This window comes from Sitophilus oryzae, unplaced genomic scaffold, assembly GCF_002938485.1.
Source record: "Sitophilus oryzae breed Bouriz unplaced genomic scaffold, Soryzae_2.0 scaffold_1620_pilon_pilon, whole genome shotgun sequence".
Lineage (NCBI taxonomy): Eukaryota > Metazoa > Arthropoda > Insecta > Coleoptera > Curculionidae > Sitophilus > Sitophilus oryzae.
The window spans coordinates 3861254-3885467 of NW_022146304.1; the positions used below are offsets into that span (position 1 = coordinate 3861254).

Here is a 24214-nt window from a genome sequence, read left to right on the forward strand (position 1 = left end):
CTGTATAAAAAGTTATAAAATGCCCACTGTAAAAACATTTAAGATTTATTTTTTCATAATAAAAAGTGTAAGATTTCATGTTTCCTAAAAGAAAATAAATTGTAGAACTAATACAAATGATAAAATGTAAAGAGACTGTAAATAAATTAATTTCATGATTTCGCTAATACCAATCGATGCATTGTAACATTTAAACGTAAATATCTTGAAAACCGTTCATCGTTTCGAACTAAACGAAGAGCACCTTTTTACGTAGAAAAGTCCTAGCTTTTCATGTCCTTTATTGAAATTACTGTATCTATAAGGATAAAAGAAGTACCACCAGTAGTACTCTCTACCCTGTTGGAAAGTACCCTTTGAAAGCTGTTACGGAATTTTACACTATAGCTATTCGCTTTGACATTAAAATATGTGTAAGAGTACCAAATTTCAAGAAAAACGGTTTACCAGTGTTCTTAAAAATAAACAAAATATATTATTTTTATATGCTTTTTCGAGGGTTGTAAGTTCTTAGGGAAGTGGAAACTTTTTGTTATATTTTTATCTGCAGAATCACCAATTGATGTTAGATTCACTATTATTTTGACATCCTGTATTTAAAACAAATTAAACTAAAAAATGTTTACGATTTTCTCTTATAAACTTCGTGGATATGTAAATTCGTTTCATTTTTTTAAAGACCCATGAGAGACATTCGACTATCTGATTATCTTTGTCTTTGCCACTGACTAACCAATCGGCTGTCTTTCTTTTGTATATATGTCATTTTTATGTCATAAAATAGAATATATAAATATATAAATTAGAGAAAATAAATATTGTTTTATAAATATAAAGAGTAAAACACGTCCATATAAGAAAATAATAATAATAACGTACCGTTAAGTGTACAAGCACTAGCGTCTGACCTCTGCATGTTCATGGGAGCGATAAGAGTCCACTGGTTGGCTTTATGGTCATACTTCTCAGCGGTGTTTTGTCTATGATGTCCGTCGTAGCCTCCCATCGCATAAATTTGGTCATCCAGAACTGCCGTACTCACATAACATCTTTTTGAGTGCATAGGAGCTACTTCTTTCCAAGCCTTAGTTACTGCATTGAAACATCGACAAGAATTGAAGTAATCCATACCTATTTTAATACAGTAAAATAAGAAAATATTTAGATCCCATTATAATTTAAAATATAATTGTTTTTGTGAAACTGGTGTTATATTATGCTGTTTTAAAGTCAAAGGTTTTAATTCCAACTGTAGTATTCCAGTGTAATTGACTGTAGTCGGATTTGTATTTGTACTGTGTTGAATGTGATCCTAGCAACCAGTTACATTACACAACTAAACTTATGGAATCACTCTTTTTTCTGGAAATTTCTTGGAAGGAAAAAAATCGGTATACAACTTTAAGATAAGGCTTTTTGTTGTAAATAAACAAGATAATAAAGAATAAACGACTTCTGCCATTTATTTTCTTTTATATTTTGTGTTAAGTAGTGAAATCACGATTGTCCGGTAATTTTCATTGGATCCAAAAAATGTAAAAAAATGCCTTGTGTTGGATTAACAGATGTACAGAGGGAAAGAATTATCGCTCTCATTGAACAAGGAATGCCCCAAAGAGACGTAGCAGAGATAGTAGGCGTTACCCAGGGTATTGTATCGAAAACATATGCAAGGTACTTGGAACTAGAAACACAGAAGAACAGGCCCAGACAAAGTCGTCAAAGAATCACAACTGAACAACAAGACCGTTTTGTGTGCCAAATTGCTAGAAGAAATTCGAATGTTTCTCGTCCAGAGCTAAAAAGACAACTTCTAGCAGCTACAGGTATGTACGTTTCAGTTGAAACTATAAGAAAAAGGCTTCGTACTCGAGGGTTGTACAGCAAAAGGGAGTTACGGATCCCACAGTTATCTCGGCAAAATAAAATTGACCGGCTAAATTGATGTCTTCAACTGGACTTCAATTGATGTCTTCACTGGACAACTGAAAATTGGCAAAATGTTCTTTTTTCGGATGAGACCAGAATTTAATTGTTTTTAACTCGGGTTCTAAGAGCTCCAGGAAGACGAGCGAGACTCCACGTTGCCAAATCTGTACCAAGATATAAAGGAGGAACAGTAATGTTCTGTGGAGGTATTATTCTGGAAGCAAAAATTCCATTATTACCACTTCAACAAACTCACGGGTGAGAGGTATGTTGATTTAGTGCTAGAACCAATCGTTAGTCTTTGGAGAGCTGCAATTGGAGATAATCTTAACTTCATGCACGATAGTTGGAGACTCTCCATAGTATGGGACCTCCCTATAGCAGCAGAGTGACTACAGAATGTCTTGAAATGGGAGATGTCATAGTTTTGGACTGGTCTGCATGTTCACCAGATCTAAACCCTATCGAAAACTTGTGGGACCAGCTCAAAAGAAGAGTTAGAGCTCGTCGAAACAATCCAGGAAATCTTGCATAGCTTATTGATGCAGCATTAGCAGAATGGGAAAACATACCCCAAGACAAAGTTGATAAATTAATTAGAAGCATGCCAGCGCGGATAGAATCTTGCATAAGGGTTAAGGTAGCAACAAGGGTTATTAAAACATTTGTTTTAATTTTTTTTAAACAATCATTTTAATAATCAATTATTCTCAGCATAGTTTAGAGCGTGTTTATTAATTTACAGTAATAGAAAAAATATAATCTCAATCTAGAAACGACTTACCATCGAATCCACCGATGACGTAAATATTAAACCCGACCACCGCTGTACCGTGGTAGGCTCTGGGTCCGGTAGCGTCCACTTCCTCCACCTTGACCCACCTGTCCGCCCTGGTGTCGTAGGTCTCGATGAAGTTCGTTGGTGAGCCTCCGCTCCAACCGCCGATGGCAAACAGGATCTCGTGGGGCACTCTGGGCCGGGCGATTTCGGGCGTCACCACCTCGCCGTCCCTGGTAGACCAAATTAATAAGAATTGGGAGGCGGAGGAGAGGGTGGCGGCAAAGTCCCGACTGAAAGGACACGTATTGACAGGCTGGGGTCAATTTATCGAAACAAATACTTTGTTTAAATTCTTTTCAGAAAATAAATATCCAAACAAGCTTTTAGAATGCAGACCAAAAAGTATTTCCACATTTCAGATTCGTTATTATTCATTAATTTAGAGGTTTAAGGTCGCCCCCCCCCAACCGATACGTTATTAAAATTAGAGATGAACAAAACTGCGATTCTCCAATTGCAATTGAAACTGTGATTGCGATTTTACATACATACTTACTGCCATTACTAGCTGACAAGTATTTGACACGCATCAAAAGATGGTCAGGCAAGGCGTTTTCTTTCATGAACTTTTCTGTGACTGAAAAGCCCGGTACGTGATGTTATCTGCCACCGCACTCCGGACATTCAAAAAGTTTATTGCTTTGTTGCCTCTTTAACATACTATTTGGTTGTCGCTATTAACTGATTTTACAATTCTTCTCCATTAAGTTCTATTGTGAGTTGCTTCTTCCCACTCATTCTGCATGTTAATCCCCTTTAAGTTTTCGTGGAAAATGTCCTTGTATCTTTTGAGTTGTCCACCCGGCCTCCTCTTACCGTCTACAAGCTCCCCGTAAAGCAGAGATTTTGGTATGCGGTTTTCTTGCATTCTGCACACGTGACCAGCCCATCTTAAGCGGGACTTTGTAACCATGATTTCAATACTCTCGCGGTTAGCTTTTTCAAGGACCGATACGTTTGAGACATGATCGGATTCATAAGAGTTGCTTAAGGTGTCTATGTTGCAACTTGTTGCGTTCATGTGTCGGCGCGGCGGGGCACGGCACCCAGATTTAGCTCCCATATAACATGGTGGGGATTATAATTGCTCGGTACACTGCAAGTTTCGTTTTTGTACTCAAGTCATGATTGTATAAAACCCTGTCTTTTAATTTCCAGAATGCTTTTGAGGCGCTGCTAATCCTCTGCTGAATTTCAGAGGATTTTTTTGGAGAGATTAATCCGCCACATAGGTATAGACAATTCTTATAACTCATATATAGATAATAGTATTATATTTTTTAATTCTGTTTTAATTTGTATGTATTAGCTGTGTACTGTAAAATTAAAATAATTAATTTATATTTATTTTTAAAACGCAATTCCCTATTACGGACATTAACTAAAATATGCATTAAATCGACTAAAAAAATGAAAAGCAATTAAAATTTAATGGTACAGATTTTAAATGTATTTAAATGTATGCATTTAAATTAAATGAATAAATCCGTATTTGCTACCATATTGGCTGCTAATACAAAAATTTGAGAGTAAGTCTAATTACATTTTGTTAATCAATTTCATAATATATAGTATCTATATCCTGTGAAGGATTATAATTTTCAAATCAAAATATTACAAGTCAAATTGTATGGTGTTGGTAATTGGTTTTGAAATTATTGCAACACCATTACTACAATTTAGCCATTATTACAACATTCTTCTTCTTCTTAGGCCGCCGTCTCCCTTCGGATGTTGGCGATCCAACTGGCTATAATGGTGCGTGAAACGTGAAAGCGCACCTCTGAAAATTTCGATCGATGTTCTTCCGAACCAACGACGCAGATCCTTAAGCCAGGAGTTTTGCCTTCTTTCCACTGATCTCCTGCCCTCAATTTTGCCCTCGATGACCAATCTGAGCACCTCGTATCGATCACCCCTCATGATGTGACTGTTGATAGGAGCTCTTTATCTTTGCCCATCCGCCTGAGTACCTCCTCATTTGTCACTCTATCCATCCAGGATATACGCAGCATACGACGATACAAGTACAGGGTGGGTCAAATTCAACGCTTTTAAATGGAAACACCCTTTTCTATAGGAGATAGACAAACACTAATATCGGTGTCTGGAGCTCAATTTTTGTCAAAAACATGATGATGAAAACCCCATATCGATATCTGTTACCGTTTCGGAGTAACGGGGTGTTTTTCAAAAATATGTATTTTTAACTTTTGTATTTTTATGAAAACATTTCCAAAGCACCTTTTTACGTAGAATTTAATGGTTTAAGTATATTTTTTTTAAATTAATAATTTAAGAATTATCAACAGAAAATTAGATTTTTTATATTTAACACCCTGTATATTTTAAATTTATTGAAAATAATTTAAAATTACCTTTCCAAAAATATAACACACTTGATATTTTGCTCGATTCCTCTTCGAAATATAGAGTATATAAAAATTCGTCCGCTTTAAATAAGTAGGTTTTGAACGGCACCGGCTGTAATGCAAAAAAAATTTTATCTGTGAGCATCAATTAAAACGAAAATAATATTTGCTATGAGAGATGCAGAATTTTATAACAATTTAAAAAATATTTAACCAACATCAACACATTTAAACTATATCTAATAACAATAAAAATAAATAGCAAACCAAGACATGAGATTTTGCTACAGGTGTTCGACATATCAACCGTCTTCTGTTATGGACAAACGGGGCAGTTTTTAAACCTTTCTCTCGGAATCATTAACTCAGTGGGAGTGAAAGATACCTTCTCATAACTGCTAAGTATTTCTAATTCTTGTCTAGATTATGCGGAAGAATAAGGAACCTTTATTCTTCCGCAAATATATCCACAGGATTAGATCCATGGGCACTAAGTCAGGCGGCCTCGACGGCCAACGGCTGGGATCCTAGTTAGCTGTTCAATTATTCTTGAAATTGGCTGCAAAAATTTTCTGATAACTTCAGCGTTCAGAGGCGGTGCGTCGTCTTGCTGGAAAAATATGTTTTCGAGTTCCATTAAGGGCATATCATCAATAAGGGGTCCAAAGCCTACTAGTTAAAAGTGGGGAACTTTTAAAAATTCTGTATTTCGAAGGGAATTATAACAAACTATCAAGTGTGCTATATTTTTGGAAAGTTAATTTTATTTTTTTTTTCAGTTAATTAAAAATATAGAGGGTGTCCCAAATAAAAAAACCATTTTTCTGTTGACAACTCTTAAATTATTAATTTTAAAAAAATTATACTTAAACAATTAAATTCTACGTAAAAAGGTGCTTTGGAAATGTTTTCATAGAAATACAAAATTTTCCATAGCAAAAAAGTTACAGCAATCTCTTAAAAATGCACATTTTTGAAAATCACCCCGTAACTCATAAACGGTAACAGATATCGATGTGCGGTTTTCACCATCATGTTTTTTACAAAAATTGAGCTCCAGACACCGATATTAGTTTTTGTCTATCTCCTATAGAAAAGGGTGTTTCCATTTTAAAGCGTCGAATTTGACCCACCCTGTACATCTCAAATACGTTAATGCGGTTTTCCAATGTCTGATTGAGTATCCAACTCTCAGAGCCGTAGAGAAATACTGGAAAGGTGTAACAACGCAGCATACGTATGCGCAGTTCGAGGCTTAAATCTCGGCTGGAGAAGAGGGTTTTCATGGAAGCAAAAGTACGTCTGACCTGTTCGATCTTCGCTAAAATTCCAGTTTTGGGGTCGCAAGCGTCGTTAACTAGGGCTCCTAGATACTTTATGGACGATATTTGTTCTACCACCTTGTTGTTAATTCTGAGGACAATCTTTCCCGGTGTTTTGGAAAATACAACAAGTTTAGTTTTGTTAACATTGATGTATAATCCGTACTGCATGCTATGTTCAACGATGCAGTCCATCATGTTCTGAATGTGTAGAATGTTGTCCGCCAGTACGACCGTATCATCTGCGAAGCGAATATTGTTTATCAGGGTACCATTGATTTTGATACCATCCTCAACGCTCTCTAGTGCCTCACGGAATACCGCCTCGGAGTAGATGTTGAAAAGGAGGGGGGATAATACACACCCCCGCCATTACATCATTACTAAAATCAAAACCTGGGTGCCGTACCACCGGCACATGAACGCATTAAACAAGTTGCAACAGGGACATCTTGGACAACTACACCATGTCTCAAACGTATCGGTCCTTGAAAAAGCTAGCTGCCAGAGCGTTGAAGTCATGATTACTAAATCCAGGGGCGGCTCGTAGCACTGGAAGATGGTGAGGCACATTAGAAGAGAATTTTTATTAGTATGTATATAAGGGTGGCCATTAGTACGAGGAAGTTCTATATAAAAAAAGTACATATCCTAAAAAATATTTTCTTTAAAATTGCAATCGCATTACCATTTTTCTGTACAGAATTGGGTTCAGCATAAAATTCAGCATACATCACACTATTGATTTATTTGAAGCACTATATATGTGGGATTTCCATGATAATTCATATTTGAAAAATTTCATTTTTTAAAAAGTGGTAAAAACCTGGAATGAATTTAACTTGATATATTATTGCTTAAGTATGTATATAGCGAGATATGTAGGATAAAAGAAGAAATCCGAGAAAAATTCACATTCACAGGGATTTTTTTATGGCGTGGCCAACATTGCAATATTATAATGCTATATCTCGTTTTTTTAAATGCAATACACACTGTATATTACTTTTAGTATTTTAGATACCTACAGACTTGAAAAGCGCACATTTTTGTATTTAATAATATAAATATTTCTAAATTTTTAGCAGTTGCGGAAATAGCCTTATGTAATATAATTCGCAGTATTATACCTATTACATTGGGCTATTGCAACAGTAAATTTTTATCAAAGCGACCTCAGGATATTTTATCTTATATTTTACTCTGTATGGTAAAATTTTGTTTTTCTACCCATCCTATAAAAATAAAACAAAATGAAATCTTTAACAGGTCGCTTAACTTTTTGACTATACACAATTTATCTAGAAATGATTCGAAAAACTTTACCTGGGGAAGTCCTCTGATGATGCATGGTCCCTCTAAATCATCATATCAATCAACAATAAGTCACTGTCCACTTTTTAGGTATTTACTTAATATCGTCCTATTGCTGCCAAAAGTCACTAACTAACATTTTTCCGAACAACCAAATTCAATCACTATGTTTTGAAGTGGAGAATCGATTGCAAAAGTCATTAACTACGATTTCTGGCTATTTATGTTTTATTTTAATACCGAATAGCTACTAACTATAACATCTTTATGCAATGCAATTCCTCTTTAGACGCCTTTTTCTCGGAAGTAATAAAAAGTAAGTTAGTGACTTTTGGCAGCAATGGGACGATATGTACAATGTACAATAATCAGTAAGAAAAGTTTATATATTAAACATGCAATTCACATTAAAAAACGTAGATATTGATATTAATCAATTAGAGACAAAACAATGTAATAACCGGCAGAATTGATTCAAACTAAGCCAAATTCCCAAATAATGCAATTCTGCATTTTCAGCCTGTCGCCTAAAATCTCTCGGGCTGATCGGGAAGTGATACATATTTTTAACGAACGGCTTTTAAGGTTTAAATTTACATTTGAGGCTCGCCTCAATACGGTCTTTTTACGCGCTACTACTCCATACATTTTATCTCTCTTCAACTAAAGGTTTTGCCTATGCTCTTTCTTTTCATTCTATAGAGTAAAGATTCCAGTGAACGCTGTCGCTCCGTCGCACATACGGCAAAATAGGTACTTTACAGCGACAAAAACATTTTCATGGATTTAATTTGGTATTTAACTTAGAATTTACATGCAAAGCATATTTTAGTACAGAACTAACCATATATTTCTAATATAGACCTAATTTGGCTTATAATTTATATACAGTGTGTAACAAAATTTCCAAATCCACCAATACCTACGGTAATAAACTAGATATAATTATTATTATAAAAAAGAAATATTCTGAATGGAAACTTTAATTTTTACTTGCATATCTACCTTGGTAAATTGGTCAAAAGAATTTTAAAAGACAGGTTGAAAGTAGATTTAAGAATAAAATTTAGTAGTGTAAAATTTTTCAAAGTTTTTTTATTCGTATTGTCTTACTTAATCCTAAAATTATTTTTTGCCAGTGTATTGGAATTGTTACAAAGAAGGAAAACAATGAAAAAGGGTAAAATAAATTTTTATCCCTTATTTATTCGCATTATGTGTTTTCTTCCTCTTGGATGTCAGAGTCAGAGTCGTCAGCTTGTTCCACATACATTTGTCCTAAAAATTCGGGTTCTTTTAACATTCCGATGACTACCGCCGAAAACGGTTTCCTCTTTTTTTGTACATCTTTGCGACAAGAAGTAATTACCGGATCGGATGAAACAAGTAGCCAGTTTATGATGTCCGTATTGGTGTTAATTCTCGATGTTTTTCTAGCATGAAATAACCTTAAGTTTTTGTAACTCTTATGACTGGCCTCTAAAACATCTTCGGATAATTGCCCAATAGGCAGAGGAAAAGACCGAATAATATCACTTCCATGGAGCAACAGCTTATGTACTGTAGCACTCATTTTGTACCATCCATAAAGCTGTATACACATTTGAGCGGTTTCAAGACAATAAATCTTAAATTTGTTTTCATTAATATAGTGCCCACTTGAAATCGCACTCAGAATGTTTGCAAATCTGGAAATTAAATCTTTATCGACACCTGTTATTTCCGACACTAACACTGGATTATCAAAAAATTTGCGGGCCGTATTCCCATCATTACTGTTGCCTCCTCCCTGTTTTGGATGGTCTACAACCAATCCCATTTCTGAGTAAAATTGAGAAGTAATTGCTTTCTTTCTATTCTTAACACTTTCTTTTGCCTCTTGGCTTCTTGCCTGCCATTCTTTGTTGTCCATTTTATAAGAAATATGAAGTAGGTACTCGTAGCATCTAAGGTATGCATGCAACACAGATATTCCAAATTTATATGTAGATGAGTCACACGCTATATTTACCATTTTTTCTATATTGTTAATGTCTTTGGGTGTGGCCTTGCATACGTTGCATGCTTGGGATGAGGCCGTGTCCGTAAGCACATTACATGTTTTTCCATCCATCATGGTGCAGACCAAAATATGTTTAAATGCCAGTTCTTTGTTACCTATGAAAATGTTTGTAGGCCGTAAATTATTTGCTTGATTTTCAATCTCCAAGTACTCCTCTTTCATGGTCTCTTTTGTTTCTTTTTTTAGTTTAAAGCTTACGACACGGCAATATCTGGTAGAAGATGGGCTCCGATTCTTCCAAAAAATTTGTTTTCCAGATCTAGATTGAATCGATATTTCTAGAGGTACAATTGTACACAATATAATGTTGGCATCGCCATATTCTGAATGGTTAGCAAAGTTTTGCTTATAAATACTGTGGCCACCGCTACCATCAAGACCCCACTTATAAAAAACATTTATGTTTATGACTTCATCTGGAACATTCTGCAGCAATACTTCTGATTGAATATGTGCTAGCCGACTAATAGTTAAATCCAACAGGTTTTGTAATGGAATTGTCGCCTCTGTCTCTGTGATAAACATACCTGGTGGGTAACATTTTTTTTTTACTTCAGCAATAGCAGGGTATGAAGGATATATATTAGCACCCTTTCTTTTTGCCCCTCTTTGAAGTGTTATGTAGTCGTCTTTAGTTAATCCTAAGTCTACTATAAGTCCGAGTGCTTCTTCCGGGGTATATAGGTCCATAGTAAAGGTTGAAGATGAATCATGGACTTGTTTCATTTTTTTTAATCTTTTTGGTGTTGATGATAAAGCAAGATTTACTACTTTTGCAGCAGTTCTTTTACCACTTTTAACTAAACTGGATTCAACTGCATACGCAAGTTTTTCAGAACACAATTCCGAAACAATAGGCCTGATTTCCCTCTGCTGCGATCTCTTGCATTTTTGACTGAATAACTTTTTCGGTCGTCCCTGTGTCGATGTCGTTGGCGTAGAGACAGTATATTGTAAATTTGGGAAGTTTACCGCTCCTGCTATCCAATAAGTATTTTTTTTCATAAACCTTGCTTCAATGTGATGGCTTTGTTTCCATTTTGTTAAAAGTTTAGACACAAACACTTTTACCACTTCTTTTAACCGATTTTCTGATATTTTGGAAAGTTTATCTATACTCAGTTTGTCCTTAATATAACTAACTAAATGTTCATTGCACTGCGATGATGATTGTTTATAAAAATTAACACTCTTTAAGATTGCAAAAAGTTCATTCCTGCTGACACCAATTTTCTTAAAATTAGGCGCACTCCCACTACCTGCAAACAAATGCAGATATGTTAAAAAAGGATGATTTGGGATAGCTAGATTTTAGTTTATTTATTATACAAAGACAGAGCAACAACATAAACTACAAAAAAATGTGGTACTAAGCGGAACTTTGTTGTAATTCTAACTTAAAATGACGTTTTCCAAAAATTTTCAGAAAATAAATTCATTTGAAATTTGCTTTGAAACCTAGTCTACCAATCAAAAAATAATTGATTACATAAAATAACTTAGTAGTACATACCTGTAGCTATAGGATCCATCTAGAAAAACTACTTAAAATACTTTGAAATCGATACAAATACTAACTGTAACTGTGACATATTCTGACGTAACCAGGTTAGCGTGATAGTCGCGCGAGGCATGTCTGCTTGCAAAGCCGCCTGCGCTTTTATAAATTATCATTCGAAAAAAATATAAACGGATTTAAATGGGGAGTTACTTATAGAATTCTACTAGCTGTGTTTTTTTGTGCTTAGTTTGAATAAAAAAATATGGTTTTGTCGCTGTAAAGTACCTATTTTGCCGTATGTGCGTCGGTGCGATATACCACAATACGCTAGACAAGGAAAGGTGAGAGGCAAACCTCTGCACATATACTTCTTTGTCGCATATGGGATAGTAAGCGCGTTTAAAGGAATGCCATCGACGTAATTTATTATAGAATGACGGTTAAAAAATACAATTATTATTGATGCAAACAGGGAAAAATATAAAATTGTGATTAAAGATGTATCGATTAATACGTGTAATTTTTCAAATGTATTGGTGAGGCACTGCCTCATCTGCCTCATAGGACAAGCCGCCCCTGACTAAATCCCGCTTAAGGTGGGCTGATCACGTATGCAGGATGCAAGAAAATTGTCTACCGAAATCTCTTCTTTACGATGAGCTTGTACAGGGTAAAAGGAAACCGGGTGAATAACTCAAAAGGTACAAGGATATTTTTCATAAGCAGCAGAACGCAATGGAGAAGAATTGAAGAGTGGAAATACCAAAAGGGGTAAGTGCTAAATTTTTCAGTATTATGTTGGTATGGTCTTGTTATTAAGTTAGAAACGTAATAAATACTATGCTGCATATCCTAACAAAAGTTACAAGTGCCAAGCGAAAGCGTCTATTGTTTATGTATATTATACGTATTTTAAAAGATATTTTAAAAATTTATTAGTTTCAGTTCTACTGTATTTTTCTCATTTATTTATCCAATTCAATTGTAAATTCAGTTAACAACGACAAACCAAAAAGTAAAGAAGCACCAAAGTAATGAGATTTTTGAATGTCCGGAGTGCGGAAGGGAAATAACATTACGTTTCGGGCTTTTCGGTCACAGAAAAGTTCATGAAAGAAAACGCTCTGCGTAACTATCTTCTGATGCGTGTCAAGTACTCTTCAGTGTTGTAAGTAACAAAAAACTCTAATAGAAAAGGAATTATAAACTATCTAATATTGTCTAGAAAAAAATTACTAAAATAAAACGTTTTGTCGCCTCATCATATTCCTTAGTTTTCAATGCTGTTTAGGTATACCGTATGATGGAAAAAAACGGTGGCTATGAAGTGAAGATCGCTGTCATTTTATACGTAAATTTGTATGGGAAATGTCATCGATCGTCATTTCCCAGCCAACTGGATACCATTTTTTTTTCGATCATACGGTAATAGTTAGTTTAAAACTAAGTTTAAAATAAATGTTTTAAACAATATTTTAACATAATCCTGACTCGACTTAACAAAATAAAATTTTAAACCAGTAAAACCAGGTGTTTTGTTTAAAGATAAAAAAACATGTTTTTTAACCTTAATTTTTATGCCCTTTTTGCTACTTTTTATAAAAGCAACAAAGTCCTTAATTTGTTGACACTTCTGCATTAACATGCTCAATTATTGCCTTAAAATTGTTTAGGGGCGAAACAATATAAATAAATGAAAAAACGAGTCGTTTTAAACGTCATAAAAAGAATAGATTTTTTTAAGAAAATTCAAGTTAAAATTAGTACAATATAATAAAAAATAATATGAGATACCTATGCGTGATCATCTCTAAATCATAGAGAAACTTTAACGTTTCTATAATCATAGGTCTGCTCGCTTCACAACTAGCTACATAAGGATGATCTTTCACTCTTTCCAAGAAAAACTGTGTATCCAACAAACCCAAACGTATACACTTCATTAACTCCACAATGTGACCTTTTCTTTCTTCGGTAGAGTAATCTATCCATCTAAAAATAATCAATTTTGAACAAAACTTCTTTTTATTTGAAACAGGGTTATTCTTACTTTAATATCACTTCCCAAACTACTTCTTCACTTTTTACATTTAAATCATCCGAATTAATTATTTCTTCTAGTTCTTTCAAAGACAAATTCAGGATTTCCCTACTTTGCACTGCTATAAGTGGAAAGTTTCTTACAATATACTTCCAGCAACTTTCTGCCAAATTTTGACAGAAGTGACTTCTAGCAAAGGCCAATATACTGATACAATTCGTCGGTTTCAACGTGGATTCTAGATATTTACAGCACAGATCTAAAGCTCCCAAAATGCTCAGGTAATCTGCAGCTATCAACACGGAATAAACGTTTTCATCGTTTAAGTCTAGTTTTCTCAGATAGGCGTATACGAGTAGGGTTTGTAGCATTTCCTTGGTTATACCGGGCAGTTGGATTCTGTTCTTTTCTTTTGTGTGTAAAATTGTGGTGAACAGAGCCCTAAAGCATATAACAAAATGTATGATTAAGTTAAAGAGAATATTATTAGTAAAATATTGTATAATCATAGAACAATTTCATGTGTATAAACATTTATTTGATTTGGTTGCTTCATCTGCCTGATCGTAAATGAAACTAATTGAATTTTGATACTCGTATTTCTATTATCGTTCAACTTATATAAAGCTACTAACAGTTTTTTTAATAGTTTTCTTACACATAATACAGTGGCGTAATCCAATTTGTGATATGAATTGTAATTTGTAATAATTTCAAATTACTCAAAATTACGTTTGTTTAAATGAGACACCCTGTATATTTTTATTAACCGTGCTAATTTCCAAAATATTACGTGATATATTTCTGATAATAACAAATTGATTTAAAAAATATACAGTTGTGTAGTGAGTGTCATATACAGACCGGACCACCGTAGTAGTAACATAGGCAGAACCGGACGAATTAGCGTATACCCGTCCGCCGGATAAAAAGCAGGCGAAAAAATGCGATAAAATAAAAATAGGTAGATATGTGATAAAAATGTTACAGAATTTTTATTTATTCGTGTTTTAATAGCCAAAACGAATACATAGATTCTCGCTACAGCTCTCGTGTAAAATTTATTTTTTAAGTAAAATAATGGATGTTTACGAAGTTCGTGAGAAAATTCAAATTGTAAATTGTAAAATGGTATTTCCAAAATAGGTCTTATCGGGATATACAAACAATTTTTCCACAAACTTTTGTAAACAGGCCAATGCCATCTTTACCTACTATATCAAGAGTTATTAATAATTTTGAAACACATGGGTGCGTGTCCGCACAAAAACACAAAATGCCTGATGTGTTGATTAATGAAGAACAGAAGTTAAAGCAAGTGTTTGGGGTGGTTTTGTAGGGGAGCATATGATTGGTCCATTTTTTATAAAGGGTAATTTAACTGTTGCAAAGTATTTGGACTTGTTACAGCAACAGATTGTCGCTAGAATTCGTGAGTTATTGGGAGAAAGATTCCACAATGTCTGGTTTCAACAAGATGGCTGCCCTGCCCACAATACCCGTATTGTTCAAGAATATTTGAACAATACTTTTCCCAACCGTTTAATTAGTGAGCATGGAACTATTTTGTGGCCCGCTAGATCACTAGATCTTTCTCCCAATGATTTCTTTTTGTAGGGTTATGTAAAATCTAAAGTGTATGGTCATAATAGGGCTAATAATCTGGATGAGTTTCAAGTAAAAATATGAGAGGCTTTCCAAACTATTAGCCCTAATATGTTAGACAATGTCAGACGGGGATTTTACGACCGCCTAGGCTTCTGTCTAGCACAAGAAGGTGGTCTTTTTGAACATTTGTTATAACTTTTTTTATTTAGAGTAATATTTTAGTTTTTTTCGGGTTTAGAGAATTTATTTATTTTTGGCTTGTAAACACACTCAAATAATAAATATTTAAGTATTTTTATTTTAAATGTTACCTTAAGTGAAGGTAACCACTTAAAATGAAAATAATAAATACTCGGCACTCCTCGCGTCGTATTCCTAGTCTGTCACGACCGACCCGTCCAATCACAACTGCAGCTGCGTACTGCCTGACCAGCCGACTAGCCGGCTGTGAATCTCTAGTACGAACGCAAATCGGGTAAACGTAAATTCATCCGGCAACTTGCTATGTTACTAGTAGCCTGGTCTTCTCTGTATATGTAGATTGAGAGTATTCCAAACTACTAAAAAACTACTAAACAGCTAATTTTTATAATATTATGTAATATTTTTCTGAAAATAGCAAAGAATTGTTGTTTTGAATGTAAACAGGCTCTCTCAACTTACAGGCTAAGAACTAAGACATCTGCGTTACGAGCAGTAGTAAATTTAGCGGCACACCATCCTCGAGTTGTGGGTGGTATTTTACTGATGCAACCTTTACCGTTTAGCAGGTAAGACAATTTTATTTAAAAAAATATGTTGTGATCAAAAATATTTATAATGGACGCGTATTGGTTTAACGTTTTTGATCATTATAATCTAAATAGTTATAATGAGAAATGGCAATATAATTTGTTTAATTTTTTTTTATTAAAAATACAGCATGGAAAGAACGGCGTCCAGTTGGCTTAGAAATGACGAGCATGATATCCTCCATATAATTTTACAGATAAAATGACAGCGATTTTCATTTCGTAGGCATCGCTGACGCCGTTTTTTGTCGATCATATTGTATAATTATAAATTTTTTGGTTATATAGGATGGCGTCTCTTATATGACGCGGATGCTCCAAGGAGAACAGTTTGTATTGAAATGACATTTTGTAAGTAAATGTAGGCTAATTTGGAACATTTTTTTAAAATAAATTGAGTTCTACTGGGTGTCCCCAATAAAAATTGCATGTTAATGTTGTGATATTTGTAACGGAACACTATTCAGGGTTGTTCACCACATACGACACGGAGTATTGTAGCTAAACGATGGGATTTTTACAAATTGTAAGTTTTGGGTTCGATGAAGGACTATTAGAGGTACAATTTAAAAATAATTTTACAAGATACAGAGTGTCCCAAATAAGTAAAAAATATCAAAGTTGTATTTTTTTAAATGGAACACCCTGTATATTATTACATTTTTGTTTCTACGATTAAAATAAAGGTAAATTTGATTAAGATTTATTAACTTAAACCTTACCGTTTTTGAAATATTTTCAATTTTGTGAAATTGCAGTAAAAATTTTAAGGCTTCATTTCTCCAAGGGTATCAAAGTTTTTAATACTAAATATTTACTGAAGTTTATTTACTGGTCAGTTATTGTGTTGCAATAATAAAAATAATACTACCTTATACAGAGTGTCTAAAAATTTATTTTAAACAATTATTAGCTTCAAACGGCAATAACTTGTTTAATTTAAAGGGACACCCTGTATATTTTACGAGAATCAGATGCACAATTTAATTGTCTATCAAATTATATTATACCATTTTTTACCTATCTCTTTAAGTTTCCGTAGAAAATGCATTTTCTTGTAATTTAGAACTTATTTATCAATATACCCATGGAATATTGACATTTTAGATTATTTTTAAAGATGTACCAAATTTTTAAAGAGTACATATACTAATATTGTCGATATAATTCGTTTATTTCATTAAAAAATTAAAAAAAAACTGTTTAAATATTTGTTAAAGAGGACCAATTAATATGATTCCAGTATTCAAACTACATTAACTGACTGTTTGCGTTGATTAATAATAATTGCTCCAAATACTAAAAAACTGAATTTTGTATGGGCATTAGATAGTGTGATAAAAAGTAACACCTTAAAAATGATATTTAATTTTTTAATAAATGCTTATAACAACAAAGACTTTAATTTGATAACTTATTATATTGATTTCTGACTCAAAAATCCACATTTATTTATAATAATTTATTAACGAACACAATTAAGTATGTCATTAATTAGTATATGGGCGGAAATAATGGTGTTATATTTAATTAATGGTATACTCTTTTATAAAGATTTAAATAGTTTTCTTTTTGCATACAAATGGGCTAGTAATATTATCGTATCGCTAAAAACGATAATATTACTAGTCTGTACATTTTGTACATTTGTTGCTTTAAAAACAATCTAAAATGTCAATATTCCATGGATATATTGATAAATGAGGTCTAAATTATAAGAAAATGCATTTTCTCCGAAAACTTGAAGGGATAGGTAAAAAATGGTATAATACAATTTGATAGACAATTTAATTGTGCATCTGATTCTCCTAAAATATACAGGGCATTCTATTTAAATTAAAGAAGTTATTGCCGTTTGAAACTAATAATTATTTAAAATAAATTTTTAGACACTCTGTATAAGGTAGTATTATTTTTATTATTGCAACACAATAACTGATCAATAAATAAACTTCATTAAATATTTCGTATTAAAAACATTGATACCCTTAGAGAAATGAAGCTTTAAAATTTTTACTGCAATTTCACAAAATTGAAAATATTTCAAAAACGGTAAGGTTTATGTATAATAAACCTTAATCAAATTTACCTTTATTTTAATCGTAGAAACTAAAAATGTAATAATATACAGGGTGTTTCATTTAAAAAAATACAACTTTGATATTTTTTATTTATTTGTGACACTCTGTATCTTGTAAAAAATATTTTTAAATTGTAGCTCTAATAGTCCTTCAACGAACCCCAAACTTAGGGAAAGAAATGGCATGTGCCATTTCTCGTGGGGAGATTCCTCCCGTAAAAATAAGATTTATTTTTGTTCTGTTTCGTAGCTACAGAGGGTTGGTCTTAATTTTTTTTTTTCGATTTATTATAATTTTCTTCCAAGTGCTTTTGATGATTCGAATTAAATTTTGAAAGTTACTATCAGTGCGATATATTTTAATGGTAAAATGTGTCGACAGTTTCACCAGGGACGTGCATATCGGTTATCATTAAAGTACTTTTCTAATGAAAAAGAATGTGCGCCACTGAAAATTGTGTAAACTTGTGATGAGAGAAATTTCATTAATTTGCCTTAATCCAGTCTAATAGCAACCTTTAAAAAAACTTAATGTCATTAACTGTCTAAAGTATTAAATAAGTACCCATTGATTCCTCATCAAAAAATATAAAAAAAGTTCCTATATACATGGGTACGGAAATGCATAGTTTTAAAGTTACAGGATGCTAAAAAATAAGTCTTTTGTAAATTATTTTAAATACCATTATTTTTTTTTTATTTTAATTATTTTAATTTTATTAATTCCAATTAATTAATAAATAGCGTTTATCTCATCAAGGCGATCGAGATGGACAAAATATCAAGATACAACTTTTAAACGCCATTAAACGACCTACACAATCTGGCTATCAAGAGAAAAAGTTAGTAGCGCCACATGTATTTTTTAGGAAAATATTCCAGTGGTAACACATATGCACGTCCCTGGTAAATCTGTCTACACTTTTTTAGTATTAAAATGTGTATTATCACTTAACGTAACTTTTAATTCTTTTAAGGCCTGTGCACATTATCATAAACGTGTCGTTTCAGGAACGTAACGTTTTGATTCCGAAGAATATTATTTAGTGGTTTTAATAGGAACTAGTGCACAATGTCCGGCACGTATCCTATCATACCACAAAACATTTCCGTTCAGTATATTCGGAAACAATATTTTGTCGCTTGCCGGTAAGAGCTGATTCTGTCAGAATTAATTCGTTGGATATATTGCAAATTTCATTGCAATGTACAACACAACATTGGATATATTGCAAATCTTCTTACTGAATTTTGTCTTTTATTTCTTTTACATCCAGTAGAAGTGAAATAGTACAGCAGCACATTACTTAAGCAAACTGAAACGTTTCGTGTATGAATATATGAATACATAACTGCTTTAACGGAAACAAGTTTGGGCTTTAACGAAAATGCTACGTGTCGGCAACGGTACGTGTATGATAATGTACAAAGACCAGTATCTTTCAAATCACTAAAAGTACTTAGAAAAAAATAATAAATTTAAAAAAATAAAGAATTTAACCCCCTGTAGCTATGAAAAAATAAGAATCGGACCTATGTTGATCTACAAAAATGTTTACATGAGGAATCTTCTCACAAGAGATGACATTTTTGAACATCATTTTTGGCACATGTTTTTTGAAACACCATGTATACAGTGTCTCCAACATACAGAGTGAGTCTTAAATACGTGCAAATATTTTCAAGGGTAGAATATTTCGACCCCAGAAACACGATTATGAGGTTCTTTACATGAACAAAATTTTTTTTTAGTTTTTAGTTAAAAAACATAATTTCTTGGCAATTGGTGCGTCTCAAAAGTGGCTCACTCCTATAACGTTTTTATTTTTTCTGATAAAAAGACGAGATTTGGTATGTTAGTATATGACATAAATTAGGATTGATTGACGTATTCAATTGTTTTTGTTCACTTCCTGTTTCACTGGAACTTTTGTTTTTTAAATGGTACCCTCGGCATATTTCTACTTTATTCTATAGAAAATGACACTCTGAATAGAATGACATATATGTCAACTTTTGGACATTTTCTCATATTGTTTATTTGAAATTGTAACATATGATTCATAACGACAATTTGACTCGCAATACCAAGTGTGTTTGGTTTGGTTTGGTACCAAATTATTCGTAAAAAATGCTTTTTCCAGATATGCTAATCAGCCACTCTCGTTCCATTTGATTTTACAAGAAAGAAAATCTAAAAAATCCAGTGGTTCTCAAAATTTTAGCAAAAAATATTTTTTTTTTGGAAATTTTTTTAAGTAAAATAACTCGGCTATTTTGGACTTATTTCAAATAAAGAGAAAATATATTCTTTTATCGAGATTTCCAGCCCTGAAACTATTTACACTTATTCAAGACTCACCCTGTATGGATTGAGATTTACTGCAAAAATCTACTGTGCTAAGACTATGTAAAGATCATCTACAAGCCAGTTTTATGTTATTCGATAACTTGAAGAATGGCTTAGATACTAGGAGGCTCTCAACATTATTTGTACTCCTTTCATAATCAGTCACTTTGCCTCAATACTTAATATTAAAACTCAATTCTAGCTAATTAGAATTCTCGTCTGATTTACCTAAAATAAGCGCTGCAGGCGCACAAAATCGCTCTGTGGACAAACACCTCGGATCCATCATCCAAAACGAGCGTTGCGTCACATAACTGACTGTTCTCCTTGAGTTCGAACAGCGCCTGCATCGCCTGCATGCTCATGGACCGGCCCACGCTTATTTCCATGGGCTTTTCCACGCCCGAATTCGCCTCGCCCATTTCATTGTTCCGAGCCAGCGTGCACCGTACACAACCACCCAAAAGAATCAATCACTAGTAATTTAGTCCAGATCGTGGGTGAATTTCGAAAAAATGGGGTGAAATGCCAAAAAATGACTGATCGCGACGTGACACTACTGTTTCGGTTGGTGGTCGATCGGTTCAGGTAATGCAATCGAAAACGATTCCGAATTCCGTTCCATAAAAGCCTATATGAGAGCGTAATATAATTGTCCATAAAATTATGTGTAAGAATTTTAATGAAACTTTCTTCTATATGATTTTTTTGATTCGACACAACTAGCCAGCTGATTCCTGTACCGAGGAACCATCATCAATTTGGTCATTGTTAGTTCTTAAAACGATGATATGGAATTGTTTCTTGATACCGATCACTGGAAATTTTTCACAAACACTAACAAAAAAAATAATTTTGCACAAACTGTTTAAAAAATAGACTAATCAAAGTGACATTAACAAAAGCGGGTATTTATATTGTTTTGACAGATTTGTTTTTGACAACTAGAGGTCTGAAACCGTATGTTACAAAGATGGTTTGTATATGATAATTAAAAATATTTAATGCCTTTTAAAAGAATTTGCATATCTCAAGAGTACCATATGGATCAATAAATATACTAGGAACTGTAGTTAAATCCACTATCTACAAAACAGCAATCTCCTACTACAACTGTAGTTATTAGATACGTTTGAAGGCGTTTTCTTTCATGGGCTTTTTTCAGTTACAGAAAAGCGCGATACGTGATGCTTTTATACGTGATTACGATTACTGCTGTGTTGCCTCTTAACTTTGTGATTGTCGCTGTCAACTGAGTTTATATTCTTTCTTCTCCATTGCGGTTCTACTATGTGCTGCTTCTACAACCTTATATTTAACCCAATTTATAAATTTTAGTTGGGACCTTGGGTTCTGTAGGCCCCCTCTGTACCCGCCACTGGTACTAAAAACAAATAATAATGGAGAAATCGTTGATGATATTTTATGTTCCTTAAGCCACAACTTAGTGTCTATATGAACTGGACTGTCTCCAGACCAACCATTCTCACCAATTGTCTTTGAAAACAGTGGAAAAGATGGTGGATAACCAAATAAATAAAACTATCGGAAATTGCTTTACATAAACGGCTTTTGCTGAAAATCTGCGATTAAAAATGGTGTAATACTGGACATACAGGATACAGCATACCCCTGGAGGGACATAGGATACACTACCTACAGAGCATAGTATCGTGTCTGCAGTGTCTACAACAGTCAAGAAAATGTCATAAAAACTAAACCAAAATCAAAATTACTTCGTTTGTGGACACAATAATTATCAAGTCTATAATCGCAAACAAATTCGGAGAAGATGCAATAGTTTTACAATATTTGTGATATACATACAATGCTAGATGGTTTCTTTTTGAAGCCTGTGTTTGAAACCAATAACCTAATATACCGCGTCAAAAGTGGCTCACCCTTATAACTTTTTATTTTTTCAGATAAAAATCGAGATTTGGTATGTTAGAATATGACAGAAATTAGAATTGATTGACGTATTCAATTGCTTTCCGTCACTTCCTGTTTCACCGGAAATTACTACAACTTTTGATTTTTAAATGGCACTCTCGGTATTTTGTTACTTTATTCAATGGTAAATGACACTTTGAATAGAATGACATTTCATATGTCAACTTTTTACATTTTCGAATATGGTTTATTAGGTGAAATGAAACATGAGATTCATAACGACAATATGATTCGAAATACCAAGTGTGTGGTAACAAATTATTCGTAAAAAAATATTTTTTCAAATACGCTAGTGACCCATCCTTTTTCCATTTGAAAAAATTGAGATACCATTAAAAATACGATTTGGACATTTTTTAACCAGCCAGGATAAGATATTAAAAACATTAGGCGATCAAATATATTATTTCTTCTTCTTGATTAAAAAAAAATTGGCACCGGGAGGCACGTATAGCCGCCCATACTAAAATATGTTAATAAAAAGTTGGTAGGCACTTATTTTAGTTTCAAAGTAAAGGAATTTCTCCAATTTTGGTCCGCGGTTATTTCCCCTATCCGCCACCTGGGGTCGCGTCCGATGGGAGTTTGGAGTTCTCCACACGGATTTTCTCAAAAACGGACTACGGAAACACGGAACATCTCAAAAGCTGCGACTTTGACTGATTTTGATGATATTACAAATTTTGTTGCAAATATTATTCCTAATCTTAAATTGAAAACCGCGTTTCACTAGCTACTGTAATTTTGGAGTTACGATATTTTAAAATTTTTAACCCTCTCCCATACCCCTTTACCAACCCCCCACCCCCACTAAAAACTAATGGCCAGATTCACGGGTGCCACAGTATTTTTGTGCCAAATTTTGTTAAAATCCAGGGTATAAAGAAAACAAGGTATGATCGATAGCGGTTCCAATCTCGTTAAGTTTGCGCATACCACCTGTGACGTCATACGCCATCCACAAAAATATCCATATTGTGCAATTACCACTAATAAAAAAAGACATAAAACTTTGAATAAGAAGACTAAGGATCTATGTCTCATATCCATGTATTCATGCATGGTGGGCGGAAAAGCCACCATAAAAGCTCTCTAGGGTGGGGATCCTTGACAGTTCTGTTTGACGATTCATTTGACACATTTGAATTTGATTTGAAATTTTGTGGATTTGTCAGTCTTTACGGAGCTTATTTTATGTTATTTATTATTTATTCTACTACTGATAGTTGTATAAAGGTAGTAAATCTAGATGGAAATTGTGGCAGAACTTAAATTAACAGTGACACTATCGCGATTTATCGAAAAAGACTCTAAAATAGTTGGTTGTGTAGCGTGTGGTAGATCTCGGCAAAAATTGAGTGAAATAATGGAACAACTTTTCGCTAGTAAGTGACTATATAATATACATACGTGTAGTAAACCGATCATTTATGAAATTCACTTAAATTAACTAAATTATATATTTTTCTTGCATTTTAGCTTTTATTTATTACTTGTCAAAGATTAGATGTCAAAGAATTTAGAAACGTTAATTTGACTTACCTGCTTCAGTAGCGTATCGGATGTTTGTGTTAATAAATACTTATTATAACTTATCTATTTTTATTAGAATTATATATTTTTATAACAATTTTAATAACTACCAACATTTATTCACAACGTAAAATAAAACAACAAATTATTGAGTCTACATCATAGTTTTACATTTTTTAAATAAAATTAGAACGACACTGATAAACCGGAATTTAAGTCGGCCATATTTGAGGCCCATCGCGGTGTACCTAAGATTTTTGATATGCTCCTTCCTTAGTCTTCTTATTCAAAGACATAAAATAGGGAAGAATTAGGACATAACCCCAAAAGTTATGTCAAACATAGTCAAATCATCGAGCTTGACTTTTGAAAAATTATTTTCACATTTATTAAGCCGGAGTCTCATGCATCCGAAATCCGATGACACGACGATCCGACGGTGCTCCTATTGGTTGAAATATTTTGACACCAATTTTTATCCGATATTTTTAACTAATCTTCCGACGTCGTATAAAGT

The 24214-nt window shown here is 33.3% G+C and overlaps 2 protein-coding genes across 3 annotated transcripts in view; both read right to left on the reverse strand.

The window, feature by feature from the left end:
• Nucleotides 1-21105, reverse strand: part of LOC115880224 (kelch-like protein 10) — a 38840-nt gene extending 17735 nt beyond the window's left edge. Inside the window, exons 1-5 of one of the 2 annotated variants that reach the window (XM_030897379.1) lie at nt 20440-21105; nt 13392-13823; nt 13136-13333; nt 2714-2940; nt 880-1131 (exon numbers count right to left, since the gene is read on the reverse strand). In XM_030897379.1, the coding sequence (XP_030753239.1) occupies nt 880-1131; nt 2714-2940; nt 13136-13333; nt 13392-13823; nt 20440-20633 (1303 nt within the window). In that variant the 5' untranslated portion in view covers nt 20634-21105. Of the gene's footprint in view, nt 1-879; nt 1132-2713; nt 3001-13135; nt 13334-13391; nt 13824-20439 lie in introns of both variants that reach the window. The other variant, XM_030897378.1, reaches the window with a different exon arrangement.
• Nucleotides 8593-11631, reverse strand: LOC115880223. Its single transcript, XM_030897377.1, has 2 exons — nt 11354-11631; nt 8593-11099 (listed from the first exon to the last, which is right to left on the reverse strand). Exons 1-2 carry the CDS (start codon nt 11370-11372, stop codon nt 8992-8994), a joined length of 2127 nt encoding a protein of 708 aa, XP_030753237.1. The 5' UTR covers nt 11373-11631; the 3' UTR covers nt 8593-8991.
• Nucleotides 21106-24214: the final 3109 nt, after the last annotated feature.